This window comes from Athene noctua, chromosome 11 (genome assembly GCF_965140245.1).
Source record: "Athene noctua chromosome 11, bAthNoc1.hap1.1, whole genome shotgun sequence".
NCBI lineage: Eukaryota > Metazoa > Chordata > Aves > Strigiformes > Strigidae > Athene > Athene noctua.
In genome coordinates, this window is record NC_134047.1 from 15,987,141 (window position 1) to 16,007,335 (window position 20,195).

The window sequence follows — 20,195 nt, forward strand, 5'->3', positions numbered from 1 at the left end:
GAGTCCGTGTGTCAGGTGCGTGTCCCCAGACGGCCACGCTGCACGTGGCTCTCGTGAGGGTGGAGGCAGGTCATGGGCTGGGATGCTCCCGGAGATCAGCCTGAGGCCAGACAAGTGCATTGGCAGTGCTGCAAGCAACGGCCAGCCAGGTCGAGATTCTCCCCAGACTGCACTTGCAAAAAGCTAACAAAACTGTCTGCAAAGCGAGAACACGGCAAGCTCATTACGAGACACTTTATCAGCCTCCCTGGCAAGGAAGGCTGATGGTGCAAAGCTGTGTGTCCTCCATGCCAGAGCCTGTCAGCTCCCCTAGAAATGACACCTGGCCACCTGGAGGCAATCCAGGCACCAGCAAGAGTCTTTGCAACACCCTGGAAAGCTGCAGCCTAGATAGCATGTGGCATCCATCATCGTCATCCAAGGGAGCCGAACAGCAGACCTCAGAGACCGGCTGCTCCAGGAGCCCAGTGCGGGAGCCAAGGGGTTAAAGTGCTCAGCCAGTGAAGGTCCTTGGAGGAGAACAGCACTGAAACTGCTTAATTAGAGTATTCAGATTGGATAGGGTTGCAAAGCAGTTAATTTCTCAACTTGCAAAACACAGAATTAATATTTGCCAGCCAGGATCAGAAGCAGCAGGGGCCATTGACAGCCTCGCTGGGACTCCCCATGCTGGCGAGAACTCCAGAGGTCTATGCAATAATTGCCCACAGTCTTTAGTATTTTGTTCTGCAGTTTATGAACTTGCTCAAGTTCATTTTGTGGGTAAAAGCTGGCGATCCAAACCCCAGCTGTATCTCTGACCCAGCAAGGGGCTGCTGGCTGGTTTGGTATTGCAGAGTGGTGCTTTGGCTTTTCAAAGAAACTCCTAATTTGTGCAGTCTGGAGAGGATCAAACCCACGGCTGGTGAAAGCGAGCGTGGCTCTGACAGGGCCGACACTCCCTCCCAGCCTCCAAGGCAGCCAGCTGCCTCACCATCCCTGCACAGACGGGCAAACAAACAGAGCCCAGCATGAGCGGAGCCGCTGGTCACGCCGAGGGTCCACTGCCTCATTCATCCATGGTCACGGGCATCTTGGCATCAGCATCCCCTGGGTGAACCCAGCTACGCTGATGCCACGGAGAGGATGCTCTTGCCTCTGCCTTGTGCTAAGGCGGACTCGGAGGCAGCTCCAGTGTGGGGATGTGGACTTGGGACACTGTGGGGAGAGTGCTGAGGCTCATCTCTGGGCTAGTCCTTGTCCACAGGCTGGCAGTTCTCCTTGATCTGGTCCATCTGCCTCATCCCTCAGGCTTTTCTCATCTCCTGCTTTTTGCTTTTCTAATCTTTTCCCCAATATTTAATCCCACGCCAAATTCTTCCCCATCCTCTTAAAATTCTACAAGTCTCTTAATGCTGTGTTGTGGTTTTGGTTTTTTTTTTTTTTTTTGTTTGTTTTTTTTTTTTTTGTTTTTGTTGTTTTTTGTTTGTTTTGTTTTGTTTTTTTTTTTTTAGCTTGGCTGCATAATTGCAAAGCGTCTCAAAACCCTCTGCATTTAGTCTTCATATCTTGTGCCACCACTATGTTCCAATCCCTTAAACATGAGGTCTTTGCATATTATGCCCGTTGACACGAATTTTTGCATGTTCCCTAGAAAGAAAATCATCCTCCATTAGCCAGTGCTTTGCAGCAAATGAGAAGGGATGACACAGCTTGAGCAGAGGCAGCAGCTGAGGGTCCCCACCCTGTGCTGTGCCTTAAAGTGATGCTGATGGCTGAGTGAAACCGGGCTTTCTTTCCCGGCAATATCTAACTGCTCTTCAATGGCTGTGAGCAAAAGGCTTTGACACCCGCCATCAGCACAGCACCAGGCGAGGGCTGGCACTAGCCGAGCTGCGTGGCTCTGCAGGGTCCCCTGTTGCCCTCCCACAGGCGAGGTGGCCACCACCATCCCTGGCATCATGCATCCAGTCTCAGCATGATGGGAAGGAGGAGAAAAAAGCCACTTCTCTATGCATAAAGAAGTTGCGCCAAGATCAGAGAAAATTGATCTGTGCTGCTGAGTCTCTCTAGCACTTCATGTTGCTGAAAGGAATAATCAAGCCCAGCCCTGGAGAAGACAAAACCAGAAAGAAAATAAAAGCTTTCCCCGTCAGGATGATTTCTGCCTGAGGTTGGGGCCCTCCCTGGGGGCCTCAGTGGTGGTTTTGGGAGAGGATGTTCTAGGGCTGCTTTTGCTCCTGGGGTTGGTTTGGCATCAGATCCATGAGGGTCCTGCAAAATTTTGCTTTTCCTGCTCACTTGGCAGATCTGGAGAGAAGGGGAAGATGGAGGGTGGCTGCTGGGGCTCCTGGCTGACCCCCCGGCTGTGGGGCTGCCACATGCACTCACACTGGGCTCACCCAGGGGATCTCATTTGAGCCACAGCATCTCCTGTCCTTGCAACAGCCACAGTCTGGTGCAAAAGCTTGGCTTTATCTGGGCCAGGGCCCTCGCATGGCAGCACAGGTCAGAGTTAGGAGAGGACCAAAGTGCCGAAGTGTTGCGTGTGGGGCAGAGCAGGGAGGGAAGGTGCTCGAGGGCTCTTCACCCACCGCTAACGCAAGTGAAGGGCTGAGCTTCACCCCCCCACAAGAGCATGGAAAGTTTGCCATAGACACCACCACCAGCAGCTCAAAGTCTGGATCGAATACTCCATTGCCTCAACGATTACCAGATTAAAGGCAAAACCCACACCAAAAAGGGGAGTCCAGAGGCTCCTCCTGCTCCTGGAAACACACCCTGAGCTGGCCCAGCCCCAGCTTCAGCTACTTGCAGTCCAGGGGACCCACATTTCGGCTGGCAGCCCCCCAGTGCCATCCTCACCAAGCTGTCCGGCAGTGGTGGGCAGAGCTGCGGCAGTGCTGGGCACCTGCAAACAGGGGTACGAAGGGACAACCACATCCCCACTCTGGACCAGGGGAGTGGAGCTGTGACCCCAGCCCCAGGTGAGCACTGCCGGAGGGATGCTCCAGCATTTGGTGTCTGGTGAAAGAAGCAGTTTGATGAGGCTGGAGGTGGGGAGGGGCAGAGGAGAAGCGGGGCAGCTCAGGCTGGAGCAGATCATCTCTGCCCGCTCCTGCCTGTGCGCTGCAGCCCTGCGCCAGGACCGGCCAGGCTGGCTGGTGGTGGGTGTTCGTGACTCATTATCCCTTATCACCATCTGATGACACATTTACTGCCAGCAGGACGGGCCTCCTGCCAGCACGGCAGCCCCGGAGCCTCGTGGGAGGGCAGCTGGGCTCTGCCCACGGCTGAGCTGATGCAGACGGGCCGGGAGGTCACTGGCTGCAGCCCTGGGATGTACAACCTTGCGTGGACCCCGGGCTGGGTGGGTAATCAAGGCAGAGCTGGCCCTTCTGTGCTGCCAGCAAGTGCCCCAACACTCGGGGTGGGAGCACAGGGCTGGCTGTGGGTGCACGAGCTGTGCAGGCAGCACATGGCAGAGTACAGGCAAGGCAGAGGTGGGACCTGGCCAGGGCCAAGCGTGGCGGGTCGTGGAGCACCCAGCACCCTCACCTCCCGCAGCACCTACACCACTTGCCCCAGCATCCTGGCTCACGGCGCCAGGCCCACAATAACAAATGCCTTTAAAACATTTTTATTAAGTGAGAAATCTGACTCCACTCCCTGCGCCAAGCCCTAATACAGTGCAGACCTAAATAGAGCACTAATGCAAAAGCTTAAAGGATTTCCCATAACTGAGCAAAGCTTGCAGAGGGATGAGAGCCTGGTGAGGGGTACTGCAGCCCACCTCCCTCCTCGGCACAGGCCACCCTCTGCCCAACCTCGCTGGTCCAAATCCAGCCATAGCCCACACCCTTGGACTGCATGATGTGTGAAATTAAAAAGTCTTCCAAGGCCTCATCGTGCCGAGCCCAGAGCCCCAGGTTGCCCTCATTACTCGCTCCAAAATCCCCTTGACTTATGCAATAGCACAAGTAGCATCTCCACGTGTGTATTTCCGCCTCCCCATGTCACCCCCTGTCCTCCTGCTGTAGGTGCTGCCCCTGCCTGCCCCAAGCCCCCACCGCAGGGCACAACAGGGCCAGGGCAACAGGAGTGGGCACAGCCAGGTCCCAAAGCCCAGAGGATACTCGGAGCAGGGGAGCTGCTGAGGCAGCACCCGCTCCTCCCGCACACCCCGACATCACAGGGCTGGGGTGGCTGCCAGCACCCTGCACCCAGCAAATACACAGACTTACCTTTGCATTACCCCCACCTCGGCGATGCCACACACTGGCTCTGAGAACACCGATGGTTTAACGGGCAGTGTCTTGTGTCTCTTTTTCGGCGCGGCAGAATGTGGCCCTCGGGCAGGTTCACCCCACAGGGCGACATGGCCGATGGCTTTCATTCAGGCTTGTGTTTCTGCAGGGGAAAGCAAACAGTATTTTCCTTCAACAGGTGTTTTCCAGAAACTTTTCAAAGTACTCACAAGCACCTTTGCTTTAGTGCAGACAGCTCATCCCAAAACACCACCCAGTGCCCCTTGGCACCCTGGTGCGACCACCAGGAGCCAGTGGGAGCCCTTCCAGGCATCTGGGTGCTGCCACACTGCAGGCACGGGGGCATAACAGAGGGCTGGTGGGGCTGCGAGGTGAGCAGGGACACGGCCGCAAAGCCAGCCCTCCGCCAGCTGCCACAGCATGCGCAGGGCGTACAGAGGCTGCAGCAGAAACACTGCCATGGAGATCAGCTGAATTATGGTAGCATAAAGCATTAAAGCAGAAGCCGCATCGATTATAAACACAGGCTTCGAGCACACGATGGCTGCAGAGGGAAGGAAGGCAGCAGCTCCCTTGGGAAGGCGCAGATAACATTTACGAGCAAATATTTTACATGCACCGTGGAGCAAAGCAGAAGTACCTCTGCAAAACTCAGCTGCAGCTGTGAAGAGATAAACACCGCAGCAGCATCATACCACGGCCTCCTGCCCGGCTGCGGTGATCCTCGCTGCGGCAGCCAGCACGGGTGTCGCAGTGCTGTCGCCTCGGGGCTGGATTTACACTTTTGGATCCAGGGCAAGGGCAGTGGGAACAGCCGGGGAGAGGATGGAGCACACAGCTGCTGAATGGACTGGCAGAGCCACCCTGAAAAGAAAAATGAGGAGGAAAGGGCAAAGGCATTTGCAGCAAACACCTTCCAGCTGAGCCAAGGCTGGCTGGGACTCATCGGCGCTGGCTTGCTGGGCATCTGCTCCTCCAAGGCCTTCCCCATGGCCTTCAGGCTGCAGTTCTTTCTGTGTCTGTGCAGGTCACCCTGCCCACAGACACCCCAGAGCCTTCCTAGGCCCTTCACAGGGATCCCTTTTTTGGGATGTGTTGCCATTTCAGAGATGTACTTGAGGCAGTGTCCCACCTGGGCTGGAAGGGGCGATGCTGCTCCATCGTCTGCAGTAACAGCTTGGAGCACAGGCGAGAGGGTACAGGCTGTTCCTCAAGCTGCCCTGTGCTCTCATGTGACCTGACCTGGGGAGGGTTAACTGGCTGCTTGTGTTGGAGAGGGTATTTTAGATCCACAACTCATGAGGCATTAGCCAAACATTTCTCCATTCGTTTTTTTTAATAATAAATAGATCAAAGTGACCCTAACCTTAACTCTAACCCTAACCCCAAACCTAACCCCTAAACCTAACCCTAACGCTAGCCTAACTCTAACCCTAACCCTAGCCCTAACTCTAACCCTAACAATAACCCTAACCCCTAACCCTAAACCTAACGCTAACCGTAACCCTAACCCCTAACCCTAACACTCAACCTCACCCTCACCCTAAACCTAACCCCTAACCCAAACCCTAACCCTAAGGCCCTAACCCTAATGACCCTAGCCCTAACCCCTAATCGTAAATGTAACCGTAACCCTAACCCTAAGATCAGAGTGATCTATTTATCCAGCACTAAGTCCAGACTGAATAAGAACTGGCATCTGGATATAAAGCAAGCCTTGAATAGATTTTTTTCCTCTATGTTTCCCACTGAAGCTTCAACAGCCAAAGAGCTAAATGGATAATTTTTTTTATTAAGCTTGGCTTGCCTGCACAAATGTGTCCCAGTGGAGAGGAAGATAGGCTAGGTGCTGCAATATTTCCAGATGACACATGATGTAAATATTATCATAGTTTGCTTAGATCCTTTAATCCAACTTCATCTATAAAGTGGTTTGCAGCAGCTCCTCCTGTGACTTCTGCAAATGGGCCCCAGGTGAAATCGCACATCCCTGCCCCAAGGATGCTGTTTGGCCTTGAAACAGAATTTAAAATCTCTTCTTAATGGGCTACTCCTGAGTTTTGGTGCTGGTGTGGGACTCCCACCCCCAACTTTCCTTGTAGGGGATGCTTCTCCTGAGTAGAGCTGGTGTCTCCAAGCAGCCAAGGCTCAGCCCTCCCCACAGCTCCGAGGGAAGCATCCCTTGTAAGCTCCTGTCCCCTTCTTGCAGAGAAAGCAAACCAGAGAAAAGCTGGCATAAGTAATCATTCAGGAAGGATCACATCCTTCCACAACATACACTGCTTAGAAAAGTTTTGGTTCCCTGTTTTTGTTTTAGAAAAAAATCAGGCATTTAATTGTGCCATCAGACAAGGTAGGAGTCATTTATAGAAAAAAGCTCTAAGTGGCCTTGACACAAAAATGGAGTCAATTAACCTGCAAGAAGTCAGGGAAACAGGCTAATGAAAAAGAAACAGTTATATAATTTGTTCTGGGCTCAGTCTGCCTTTTCTCAAAGTCAACAGCTTGTCCTACTAAGGGTGATGGGGAGGAACAGTGCCTGCAGAGCTTGTTCCTGCAGTGTGCCTCTTCCCCACCGCTCCTGCCCCCACCGGCTCTAGCAGACTTGCATCCCCTGAAATACTTACTTTCAAACTCCTAATTTTTCCCTGACTCAGATTCTTGAACTCCTTTGGGAAGGTGGCCAATGATCCCTCCCATGCTGCGCTCCTGTCCCTCGTGCTGGCATCAAACCCCTCTGGCTGCATCATCTGGGCTCACGCATCCCCTTGGTGTCCCCGGGGCCGCAGCAGCCTGGTGCCAAGGCCAGAACACCACTCAGACCTTGTTAGCAGAGTTCAATTACTCACGTCCTCAGGGGCTTCCTGATCTCATCTTCTCCTGCCCATGAGATGAGCAATGCTGCAGCCCGGCATGGCCACACTCCCTGGCTCGGTGCCTCCAGCTGGACCCAACGTGTGTTGAGACCGGCTGGTAAAAGCTGAAGTTTTGAGTGAGCGAGTGGTGTTCTCAAGCCAGTTTAAGGGTAAAAGCCCCCTTTTATGGCAATGCTGTTGGCACACAGGCAGCAACACTGCTGAGCAATTTTCTTACCTCTAAATCTATGCAACATTTCAGAAGGGAGAGACAAACTTGGCAAGAAGCTATTTTCTCTTGCAGAAGTCTAGACCAAGCTTAGCCACGGTTGCTCCGTGCCACGGCGAGAGGCATCCCCAGCCTGTGCCGGCCGGAGGCGTGAGCCCGGCCGTGCAGCCCAGGGATGAGCCGGGCACTTGGAGGAGAGTTGGGGAATCCAGGCCGCTGCCAAAGGGAGCTTACTGTTGCATTACTGCACTGGGACATTCAAAGCGGTTATCTGACACAAACGCTGAAAGAGAAAAATTAATACACACATCACTGTGCTACAAAAGCTGCAGGCCTTTGAATGATAGTCAATTTATTCTTCATGGTTATCTTCAAATGCACAGCTCTGATCTCCTCTCTAATCACAACACAGATAGGGTCAGAAAGGAAGCATGGAAAAATACAAACCAAGCATACCACATCACATGTGTCTCAGAAGGTCTAAGGCACAAGAGAAACCAAAAGGCAGCATCTGGAAAGTTTTACTTTTTATTTTTCTAAAATACAAATGTCTTTCTTGTGTTAGTAACTTTAATATGATAGGCCAAATGCATCCAATAAAAAGGAGGCACTGGCTACAGAATTCAAAATACTGAAGGTATTTTCTGGAAAGAAATTTATTCTGTTGTTCTACACTTTAGATATAACATTGAATCAAATTCATTAGTTATTATTTTTACATCAGAACCTTTGAAGTTTGGGACTAATAAACTGGAACTTTAAAAGTTTTTAAAGTAAACTCCTATTAATGTGTAGATATGGATCCATAAAAAACATAACCAAGAATTTTATACACTTTATTAAAAGATCAAAAAATAAACAATAACAATATAGAAGTAACATACTAAAATGAGTAGCATTATGCACATTTCTAAAGCACGTACAAGCACTACAGCAATATAACGTGGCAAAAAGAAAAATAAATTCAAAGCGTACACCCTGTTGGTAGCAGTTGAGGGAATGAACTATCATGTTATGGAACTGAAATATTGCATTAGTCTATGCCTGTCTGGATCTGATGATATTTTAATTTCTTACAATTCCACAGGGCTAACTGTAATCGTTTGTATATATTTTCTAAACTATACCATTAAATTGATATCTAATGTTTCCCTTACTTTGTTTTACCAGAAATGCCTATGAAAAGAAGAATGTGCTTCAAAGATCTACTTTACACAGTACAGTATAAATGTTTTTATATATTTAAATTAAAAACTGACAATTTAGGAGAACATTCTCTCTTTGATTTCAGTGATTGCCTAAAATACAACTCTCTATTAAAAAAAAATAGTGATCTGTTGTCAGGTGATATAGTAGTGTGGGGAGTCTTGGTTCGTTTTCATGATTTAAAATAAAAATATAATTAAAACAAAGCTAATTGGAAAGAAAAAAAAATCCCATAATCCAATCTAAGAATGGTCTTATCATCCCCTCATCTGCTAGGATACAAAAGCCATGGCAACAAAATCATTTGGCTTCCACCACTATCAAATAGCATCTGTGTACAGTAATAAAGAACTGGAACCTTGTAATTCGGTGTCAGGTAATTCTCTCTGTTGTGTGTTTGGAAAAATAACTTCATTTTATTTAATAGTTGTGTTATTTTTGCATGTTTAAATATCTCTTTTGAGAGGCATATAGAGTTATTTTTGATGATAGAGGATGTCAGTAAAGATCACTAGCAAAGATTTTAGCATTGTTGTCATGATCAGGCTCCTACCCCAAGAAAAAGAAGTTTGACCAGCTACGATTCATTTCACATAGTGCAAAATATTTTTCTCTCATAATCCTAGAAATGAGAAAGAGTTTGATTATTGAAACTGATTACAGCAAAGGGAAGCCTTAATAGCACGGTGGCTACAATTAGCTGATTATTTCATATTAAAACCTAGGTTATTAGAACACCCACGAAGAGAGGCAACACCGGATTTTTCTCCATTTTAAAGACACTGGGACCGCATGATGCTACAGCTCCAATTCAGCGAACTACCTGCTTAAACAAACACCGGGGTGCAATGTGGGCTGGCATCACGAGGAGCTGGAAACCTCCGAGATTCCAGCAGCAGTGGCTGAAAAGCAGGGCTTGCCCTTGGCAGTGACACCTCAGCCCCCAACCCTGGAACAGGCAGGAAAGGGAGACGGTGACATCGGGTGCTACCACCCACCAGTTCTGTGGCAAAACCAGGGACCTTTCTGAGGAAAATCTAGGGCTCAGGTTTTGCAAAAAAAAACCCAAACCCCAAACCACACAACTTGTTCCAATCAAAAATAAATGGGTCAACACAGATGCTTCAGCTTCTCCAAAATCCCCCTGGGTACTACAGAGCCCTGGCAGTACCAACAGAGTGGAAAGGGAACCAAGAGGCTGCTCCGCAGGCTGCGGGACCACGGCTCTGCTCTCCTTGAGTGGCAGCTCAGTGGGGCTTGCTAAGCCCAGCCAGAAGCACCAAGCTGGCCACGCTGCCACAACCAGCCTCCACCCCCCTGCCCCAACACTCCTCCAGCAGCGCTGTCTGAGCAGACAGCACCAGGCTGCCACGTGGCTCTCCTGAACGAACACCACGGCTGTCGTACTGCAAGAGGAAACCAGCCCAAGACAAACCAAAACCACCGCCATCCATCCACCGCTCACCAGTCCCTTCCATTTTGTTATCTTGCCTCAAAAGGGTGGAAAAAAAAACAAACCCTGACAATAAAAATCAGTGAGTTGCGACATTTCAAATTCCCTCTGGGATTTAAAACACTCGCTGCAATGACAGTCACCTCTAACAGATAAACACTTCCCGCTGGAAATAGGATTAGGTGCTAGGAAAAATGTGTGTATGCCGCCACGGACCTATCAGTCCTAATAGGATTCACTGAGAACACAACCTATCAGAGACATGATCTAGGGTGTGTCTGAAAATCTAGGCCGATTAAAAAAGAAAGTAATTCAAATCTTTGCTAGTGACCTTACTAATTAATTAAGCACTGTTTCCCATTTCTCTGTGCTGCAGGTTGGAGCTGACCTGTTATCAGTCTGCTGTATAATAAGCTATGGCAAACTACAAAGCTTTTACAACAGCAAAGCAACATCATGCTTTCAGATAAGTTTTATAGCAAAAAACTCCTCCTTTTCAAAGCCTTAGTAATACCTATCTCTTTTACAAACTTTTCCTGTATTATTACAGACTTTTTATATTCAAAATAAGTTCCAAGGATTTCTTTCGTGGACTATGTACATAAGTGCAAAAAAGGTGTGTCTCACACATTCGTACACTAACTGAATCAGTTTAACTGCAGCATATTTGTATCTTCAACACTGTTACAGGGTCATTCCACAATATTTTTTTCTTATGTACAGTTTTTGCTAATATAAATTAGTATTAAAATAGTTATATGCTTAATTATTTAGCCCTGATCATAACGTAATTGCGCGAGTGCTCAATTTCTGGAGAAAAGAAAATTGCAGGCAGAGCTACAGTACTGAAACGGATTAATTCTGAATTCCCACTGTGTGAATGAACGTGAAATGAAAGCAAGACCGGTCACTATGTTGTAAATACAGGCTGTCGTGTTTTTGAAGTGAAAATACTGTGGAATAACCCTTGCCACACAACAATTTCTACAAGCTATAAAACCTGACTCTAAATCCATGTGTTGTAAACTTCTTGACTGAAAAAGTGACCTTAAAGACACAAATTCAGCGTTCACATGGGACTTTGGGATTTTAAAAATATTCAATCATATCTTTATCTGACAGTATCGAACTGTACCTTTAACAAGCTCATACTGTTACACATCACTTTTAATTTACATGTGAAAATTTCACAAATAATGTATACAAAGGTAGCCATGTTGTAGTTTTGTTGCCATAGCAACAACAACTTAATATAATTAGTTAACAATGAATCTATCATTGTAGGAGTTACATACAAAGTTAATTTTGTTCTTAAACTGTAAACTATACAAACTAGTTATGGACTGTATTCTATACCTTACCATGCTTCAGTGTTGGTTTAGAATATAACTAAATGGGCTGAATACATGTATTAAAAATTTTAAACTTTCTCTAACTCTCCTTCAAAATTAAATTCATTAGTTACTAAAGATATCAAAAAAAGCAATAATGAAAACCTTAAAAACTAATGGTAGAGAAATGAAAATATATGACATGAATTAATGCGTTGTAGCCTAGTAACAATGTGTTGTAGCTCTATTTACATTTGGATTAGGCTATCAACTATTTTTTTTTTTTTTAAAGTTATTACAGTCTTTAACATACAGTATATACTCTAAGGCCTTCAACAGGCACATGGTAAAATCAGGTCAATATCAAACTAAATCCATTCAACAGGAATGGGAAATTAGATTTTCCTCATAAATTTCACCTTTTTCAATTTTCATGTCTGTGAAATGTACAAGGGATAAACAAAACGAGGACTCCAGTTTCTCAATCATTGTGTACCCGCGTGTCCTAGTGCCACCCTACCGCGCCAGCCAGCAGCCCGCCAGGCGGAGGAGAAGCCATCTCGCCAGGCACACGCGTCTCCTCCTCCGGCCAGCCGCACCCACGAGCCACATCCCCAACTCCATCGCCGCCCCGCTCCGGCAGGACCCCGCCGCCGCCGGCAGGACCCCGCCGCCGGAGCCCGGAGCGCCGGCACGGCTGCGGGTGGTGGCCGGCCCGGAGGTGCCGCCGTTGGGGAACGCTCCGAGCGTGGCGCGAGACGGCCCGGATGGAGGGATGGATGGCAGAGAGGGAAAGCGCTTTGGAGTGCTCGGGAAAGGGGCTGGCGCGGGCTGGCCAGGGAGGTAACGGTTTCTAGAACATCGCGATGCAAAAATACAGTCAAAAATCATCAGCTAGAAATTTCCAACTAAATAACACGGCTGATTGTGAAATCATGTTCCAAATTACTAAAAACACTGTATTTAACAAAAATAATCTTAATAGTTTTATGAATCCATTTTATTTTAAATCCCTCTTTTATTGTCTGCTTATGTTACAGTTTAGTAGTAGTACTTTTTATTGAAACTACTAACAACCTTTTTTCGTGAAAATGATCAATCTCAGCTTTCATTTTCCCTCTGCATGACCCGTTTTATCCAAGTTTCAGCATTTCTTGCATATTGTTTGCATAAGGCTGAGAGAAATGGACAAAGAGAAATAACTTTGGATAAATAAAAAATATAGGTTCATGGAAAGTGGGAAGCTTATAAAAATGTCACTAAAATTATATCGATTTAAACAAACTTACATACATCTCTTGTCAAATAAAGGATGATATTCATGCTTTTATGACATTTGTTTAGAGTCACTAACTAGCTCGGTGACTTTGTAATAGTCTATTTAGGAAATTTATAGTCTGGCGACTGTTTTTTTTTTTTCTTTTCTTTCTTGAACAAAGAAAATTAGAGCAAGTCATTGCACAACTAGTTTAAATAGTGCTACCTCAAAATGGCATTTTTGCCGAGATTGTTTTGAATTTGGTGAAGTTTAGTGCTTCAAGCTTTTCTTTCCTTAAACTCATTTACAAATTAACTCTAAATTTGCCAGCAATATAAAAACTGTTGTGGCACCTAATATAACTACCCTGAACATCCCTCATTGGACCTCTTTAATAAAAAATAATCCTTAAATGCTTTTTTTTTCAGTGCTTTAAATGTGACATGAAAACAGCTGTATTCTAGGTTTACATTCTATGCACATCTATGCCAGATGTTTAAGTCGATAAATAAAATAGGAGGTTACATCAAAGTGTCAAGATATACAAAAATCCATTTAGCACTGAAAAAATTCCAACCTCCTTGAACTCATAAAGCCATACAAGCTTGAATGCATCCTTTCTGGCTTAAGAAGATCAGCTCTGTTCTTTGTTGAGGCACTGGCACAGGTTGTGCAAAACCCATTTTTGATACACAAATAATTTCAAACAGGAAGTACTCAAATCCACTTTTTCCACTAACAATGTTATGGTTTTGGGAAACAGAAACTCAGTGGTGAAAAGAACAGGTACGCGGTCACCAATATAAATGAGAGTCACTGATTTCAGGCAACGCTGCTGCTTGTGAACGCTGATGGCTGGGGAACATCTATGGACACAAGCAACTGTCAAAACACGGGGTTCATAAAGGAGGGTCTTGGAGGGGGGAGGGTGTTTTTCCTCCCGTCTCAGGGTTTGGTTCAAAGCTTGCTGAGGTGAATGAAGAGATTCCTTCTGGCAAAAGGCCTTTGTGAGCTGGGCTCTTCAAAGGTTCTTGCTATGAATGAGTCTCCACAGACAGACAGTCAGACCCTACTCTGTGATGCACTGGTTGTGCCCCAAACGCCCCTCTGTCACTTGTGGTCTGTGGAGATACACATCTAGCAAACTATCTGCACTCACACTGGAGGAGAGGGGGCAAAGAAGTCTCTAACCAATGCCAAGGAACTCAGAAAAGAAAAGAAACCTGGCTGTTAGAATCTGGCACCCTACAGGACCACTGTGAGCTCGGGGCGGGGGGCAGCCCTCCAAACACTGGGAGCTGGCCTCTTGCTCCATTTCAGTAACAATTCTTTTCTCATTGTATGGAGTTCGTGGATTTACAGCAGCAAATCCATCTCTTCCATAATGCCAATGATACTGTAGAGCTATGACAGGGATGAATTTGGCTGTATCCTCAACCAAAATGGCATTCTGCAGCCAGATTGTTCAGCAACGCAGCGTAACGACAGGCGGGGCTGTCCAGGGTGCACGGGCTGAAAATTGTTTTATTCGTGCGTATGAAAAGGAGGTATTGAGAACTAGCCCTTGTTGTGTGGCAAACATTGCTCTTGATCAAGTAGAAGGTGCCAAAATAAATCCACTAACCTACAGGAGCTCCATTAAGATGAATGTTTGTCTACGGTAGAAAGCTTGTGCTAAGCTTTCTTCTGCTTTGTTACCGATGTGTTTGCTTTAAAGGGCCAGAGATCATGGGGAAAAAAATCACCCACTTATGGAAAATGGTGATTAAATAATCAGTGCATGCTGACAAAATTTCAAGAAGAGCCACGTAAGATTTCAGGCCAAAACGTTTCAGCATGTTTAGTGGAGACAAGCCCCTGGGCACACTTTACCCAGCTTGGGCTAAGCCATGGCGATGGGCCCACTCCAGCTAATGGTTGGCATTTGCTCCTCTCCAACGCAATGAGTCTTTGCCCAACTGAAGCTGTCTCACTTCACCACCTTTTTTTTGACTGCACCATGAGAACAGCAAGAGAGATTGTGCGCCGTTTGCAGCTGAGAATGCACTTCAATGGACAACAGAACTGCAGAAATCCCTTGATGCTTACCATCGTCTGAGCAAATCATTCCTGTCCCCTTACTGAACCTGGGCTTTTGTGGTTTTTTTTCCAAAAGTTTCCAGAATCAGCTCATTGTATTGAAAGAAATACCCTGAACTGGACTAAAATTACAGCCATCCTTTCATATTACACGTACTAAAAATTTGGAGACTCTATCTGAAGGCAAATTTTACATGATAAAAGGAGCATTTAACACAAGCAACTTCAGCTGACATTAACAGTAAAATCCAGCAAAGGGCAAAACATTCCTGTGTCGTGTTTTTCAAGCACATAATTCCTGTTTCCCACAATAACATTTTTAGTAAAAAACAAACAAAACCCCATAAAACCTACAGTATATGAAAACTTAAGACATAACAATAATGAAAAAATGGTATTGAGTATACTTGATAATGATGTACACTTTAAAACAAATCAATAGACTATGATGTAAACAAAACAGTAAGATAACACTTCAAAAACAAGACAAACATTTATCCATCGATAGTATACAGTAAACCAACAGTCCGCTGTGCAGATGCACTTATCAGGATGGTAGTCATAAAATGATTAAGTGTGTTAAAGTAATGTGTTATAAAAGTCTATTATAATTTCCTACTTGTATATCTCATATAACAGAGCGCTGTTTGTTAATTGTTTCTATAGTGCTTTTTTTTTTTTTTTGACATTCCCATTGATCAGTTTTTGGTTAACATGTAGGCTGCAACAGGCTTACTGTAGAGGTGGTAGAGAACGATAGAGGGAAAAGGGGGTATATACAGAAAGGCCATGCGCAGCTTCCCACCAAGAAGTCCTGGTGCTCCATAATTTTACTGTTCAGAATTTCAACATGGTCTGCTGCAGGGGAAAGACAAAACAACAACAAAGAAAGAGTGAGAAGTTAGAGAGAAACATGTCTATATTTTAATAAAAGTTATTCTAATAAGATACATTTGCATCCTCACTGCATTGCCCAAGAGATTGCTGTTAGTATGTTGCGGAGAGAAAACATTCCCTTAATTTCCTGATGTTGGGTGAAATTGCTAATAACACACTTGGCATCCGCTTTAATCTGCACTTAGGGCTTTCCATTTCCAGTGCACTTCACACACACTGACAAGACAGTCAGTGAAAGATGGAGGTGGGCGAATAATAGTCTTATTTTTGGACAGGATAGCAGGTAGAGAGTGAAATAAGCAGAAGGCCAAAGGAATCCCTGATCCCTGTTAGCTCCAGTCTCCTTCAGAAAGTCACATTAAAATCTGATCCCAAGGAGCCATGAGCCAAAGGTGAATTGGGCCCAGAGACAAAACACAGTCACAGAAACCTTGTGCTCAGGGGACCCACTTCTGGGAGCAAACTGCCCCTCTCGGGATGTACTCGTGAAAATCCTCCCCTGAAGGACCCAACACTGGTTTTCTGCAGAGCTAGGCTAGCCAGCCTGGCTACCAGGACCTCATCAACCATGGAGGAAAACATCTGCCAGAACTGCGTTTAAATTACCCAACTCCCACTCAGGGCAGCTTTGGGAATTGCCCCTCGGCACTGCAGAGTGTCAACCAAGGTCTTTGTCTGACAAAACACTTGAGAACATGCACAATTTCACATGCTCAGGTGGTAGCATGAAACAATGTGTCCTCGAGAGATTTGTTCACCTTTAGTTTATGCACAGACACAGAGGGGTAATAACCCAGGAATGGGATCAAAACAGACATACTGTTGCATGAAAATGGCTGCTGGTGGGTCTATGAGCACTGGGGATGCTGGAGGACATAGCCCTTTTCTACCAGCCTCTAAGGGAGGTTTATGTCTGCGAGGTGTTAAGAGGACAAGTGCTTTTGGCACAGTGGTGGCTCACACACGTGCTCACACTGCCCTCATGAAGAACAGGCTCCTTGTCTGACCCAGACCTTCTCCATGCCCAGTGGCCTGATCCCCAAGAAATCCCATCAAATTCAATATGCTGACCCTATGTCTTTCAAGCAAAGGTTTTTCACGGTCCTTAAGAGCACAACCGATGCTTTGTTTGACAGACTGTGCTGTGCTCCCTATTTACTAAAGAAATATATCCCATGGAAGTTCCTCACCTGCTCTGAAATCACAAACTACCGACAGTGCGAGTTTAAGCGCACACACACACACGAAAGCAAAAAGAATTCAGAAAAAAAGAAGTTTCCTGAAATAAATGCTCTCAAAGAGTTCAAGAATGAGACTGTTCCAATGCAAATGATCTCCTTATTGGGTGGAACAGGCTGTTTTGCATGTGTTATGGAAATGGGTTAACATGTCAGGTGTCACGTCTGACTGTCTATTTGGGAGAGCATTACACCCTCTAACACAGAACATTTTCACTAACGGGTATAGCTTGGTGCTCACCCCTACAGGAACAGGGGTCCACGGCCACAGTTAGTGGGTCATTTATACATGTGGTACTTCATTAAGGTCAGAGTAACTTTTATCAATTGCTAAAGATATCATTAGAGTTGCTTGCCAAATTAATTCCCAGCATTTAAGTACCTGCCTGTAATACATGACCCAAGGAAGAAATGGGCTGCGTGTCTTGTGTATACTAAACGGCCTGCATTGGGAAAATTTGGTGATCTCTTATTGAATTGGCAAAACTGCTCTTTACTCTCTTGGGGTAAAAAAACACAGTGATGGAACTGAAACCCCCAAGGGGTTTTCTCTCATGAACATCAGCTAACACTCACAAAGAAAAGCAATGGAAAAATGACACTGCTGGTACGGCTGTAAAATAATACTCTGTAAGTCAAAGAAAAGGACAAACTCCTCCATCATTCCCACTCAGAGAAACGTAGCAGCCTAGGGAAGCCAGGATCTGCAGGTAGGGTGAAGGATATGAAACCCACCACGAGCCAGGCCCCCCCTGCAGCTGAACAGCAGATCTTTGCTCAGACCAAGTCAGCCTTGCAGATGCACAGCAGCTGATGATGACCAATCCTGCTTACCCCAGGAAAGGAAATATGCCACTAACAGCAAAAGAGAAGTTACACCTTTTCAGCTGACTCATTACCAGAGCAGTCTTTACCGTCAATAGCGCAAATCCCTGAGGCACCTGCAGGCAGCTGGGAGCCGTGCAGAGCAAGAGTAACCTGTAAACACAGCCATCAGACTCAGAGGGATGCAAGAAGGGAGGCTGCAAACACCGTAAAACAGGTATTTTAGACACAAGGAAACATTGCTTGTTATAAACCACAGGGCCGGTCTGTATCTGTGCGGCAACTGCTGAATTTCTGTGGAGTTGGCAGAGTGTGAAGCCACTGGGGTCCTGCAGGCTCGGTCCCTCTGCCTGAGCCAGCCCCCCTTTGGGGGATGCAGTGCCCTTGTACAAAGCAATCCACCGTAAAGAGAAATACCGAAAAGGAACTTACTGTTCTACTGGGAACTTCTACATCTGTGAAACAAACATGCTGCTACTCAGTTCATCTACTGATAACTGGGATATCTACAGCAAAAAAAACAAAGAACACAACACATTAAAACATTGTCTTGAGATCGGGCTGCTCATTCTGTCTTCAGTATCAGGTTAGTAAGTACATCAGTGTCTTACAAAACAGGATCCATTCCCAAGATGTCTATATTTTGCCACACGTTAAATACAATGTAGCTGCATCACTACTGATGCCTTGTGGAGTACATGGTGATTCTACTGGGGTTTTAACTCCATAGACTACAAGTAAGACAGAAATGCCCTGAAACTATCTGGCTAAAACAGGACTCATACAGCCACAGAGCAATGCTGCACAGGAATTTCTGCTTTCTTCTCATAACCAATACAAGTATGAATAAGACCTGCTCTACCTGAAAATAACAACAAAGCACAGAAAAAAACTAGCAATCCCTATAGCAAGCAGTAAAACACTGCCTAGGACTTATGCAGGCAAAACTTCTACTGAAAGCCTTGTGACCTTGCACTAGCAAAAGACTAGAGAATGCCCCCTGAGATATTACTGACCTTCGGCATGGCTAACAGCCTCCTACAGAACAAAATGACACCCTGTTTTCTTTGCAATAGCTCTAAACCTGAGAGCATGACAAATCAAAATTCTAAAATTAGTACTGGGGGGAAAAATAAAGTGTTTGAAATGTCTCTGGTCTAACTGGGAAAAGTGGTGGCACACCAAATTATCAGGAAGCATCACTAGGACAGGTTGTGCATATACAGTTCAGGACTGGTGCGGAAGCAGCCATCACAACTCAGTATCTTCAGAGGAAAGTTTTGGAGAGAATTATGGCTCGGCAGACATGCATGAAATCCTGTACACTTATGGCAGTGCTACAACGGCACGTACTGCACATCCAGAGTCATTTCTGTAGGGATGGGTGACATGCTACTGGTGTAAATAAGCTTCACACTTCATAGCCTCGCCCCTGATTTTTTTGTTTTTGGTTGTCTGGGGGTTTTTTTAGTAGCTTTTAAGAGTCCAATCTCGCCGTGGGGGGAGGTCACTCTGTGTTTCCACTTCCACTTTCCAGCCAGGAGAGAAAATGCCAAAATACCACGGGGAAGGATGCTTGGGGTGGTATTTCTGCTTGAGACTGAAAGCAGAAGTGCTGCAGGTCTTGCGCGACAGTACGGTCAGGAGTTTCACATCCCATTTTTTGGGACCCGGGGCGGGTGTTGTTTTTGGAGAAGCACCTGCACCCCTGCCAATCGCCCATCCCTACGCTCCGGCCGGGCTCGCTGCCCACCCCGCACATGGCAGGACCGGCCGGTGCCCTCTCACCGATCCCCGGACACACACACGCACACACACGCGCACACACACACGCTGCCTCTGTGTGCCCGAGCCTGCGCTGAGCCGAGCGGGTCGGGAAGGCGCTCGGCCCCGCGCAGGATCCGGCCCTCGCCCGGTCCTCGAGATCTGAACACGTGAAAGAAAGCCATTGAAAGGGCCAAACCTGATTGGCGGTAGCTGTTGCAGCGAAGGGGACGCTGGTGGCAGGAGTTGTTGCTGCAGACACAGTGGTGGGCGTAGCACCGTGCATCATGGGCACTTTCGGAAGGGAACCATGGAAGCGACATACGGGAGGGTGGAGCGTATATATTGTTTTGTTTTGTTTTGTTTTATTTTTTTTTTAAATGTAACCATGGCAACATGTGGTGGATTTGGGGGCGTGGCAGGAATCACAGCAACAAGCCATGTGACATCGTCATGAAGGACACATCGGGGCGCAGCATGCAATCACAGTGCAAAGCAAGACAGCGTTGGGAAAAAAAATAAACAAGAGAGAAGGGGAAAAGCCAATTACAATTATAATTAAGGAAAAAACCAAAACATTCTCAACACTTAGTACATTTATAAGCAGAACAATGATGTATTAGACTCCGAGGGCCAAATTTCCGAAGGGGGGAGAGGGTGGGTGTGCTAGCAAAAGCCCACGTCAGCTCGCACCCGTGGGGAGTTAGACACAGCCAGTGCACGTTCCTTTGGGTGGGGACATTTTGGCAAGCGCACCCTCCCGCCCGCCTGGGAAAGCTTGTCCCCTTCCCTCCCCACCCCATCCCCGCCAGC

At 46.6% G+C, this 20,195-nt stretch overlaps 1 protein-coding gene across 4 annotated transcripts in view; it reads right to left on the reverse strand.

Moving 5' to 3' along the window:
• Nucleotides 1-8,150: 8,150 nt before the first annotated feature.
• MBNL3 (muscleblind like splicing regulator 3) overlaps nt 8,151-20,195 on the reverse strand; it is an 84,394-nt gene continuing 72,349 nt past the window's right edge. For 3 of the 4 annotated variants that reach the window (XM_074915115.1, XM_074915114.1, XM_074915113.1), the window contains 3 exons: nt 19,582-19,676; nt 18,051-18,124; nt 8,151-15,516 (listed from right to left, as the gene is read on the reverse strand). In XM_074915115.1, the coding sequence (XP_074771216.1) occupies nt 18,068-18,124; nt 19,582-19,676 (152 nt within the window). In that variant the 3' untranslated portion in view covers nt 8,151-15,516; nt 18,051-18,067. The remainder of the gene's footprint in view (nt 15,517-18,050; nt 18,125-19,581; nt 19,677-20,195) is intronic. The other variant, XR_012634348.1, reaches the window with a different exon arrangement.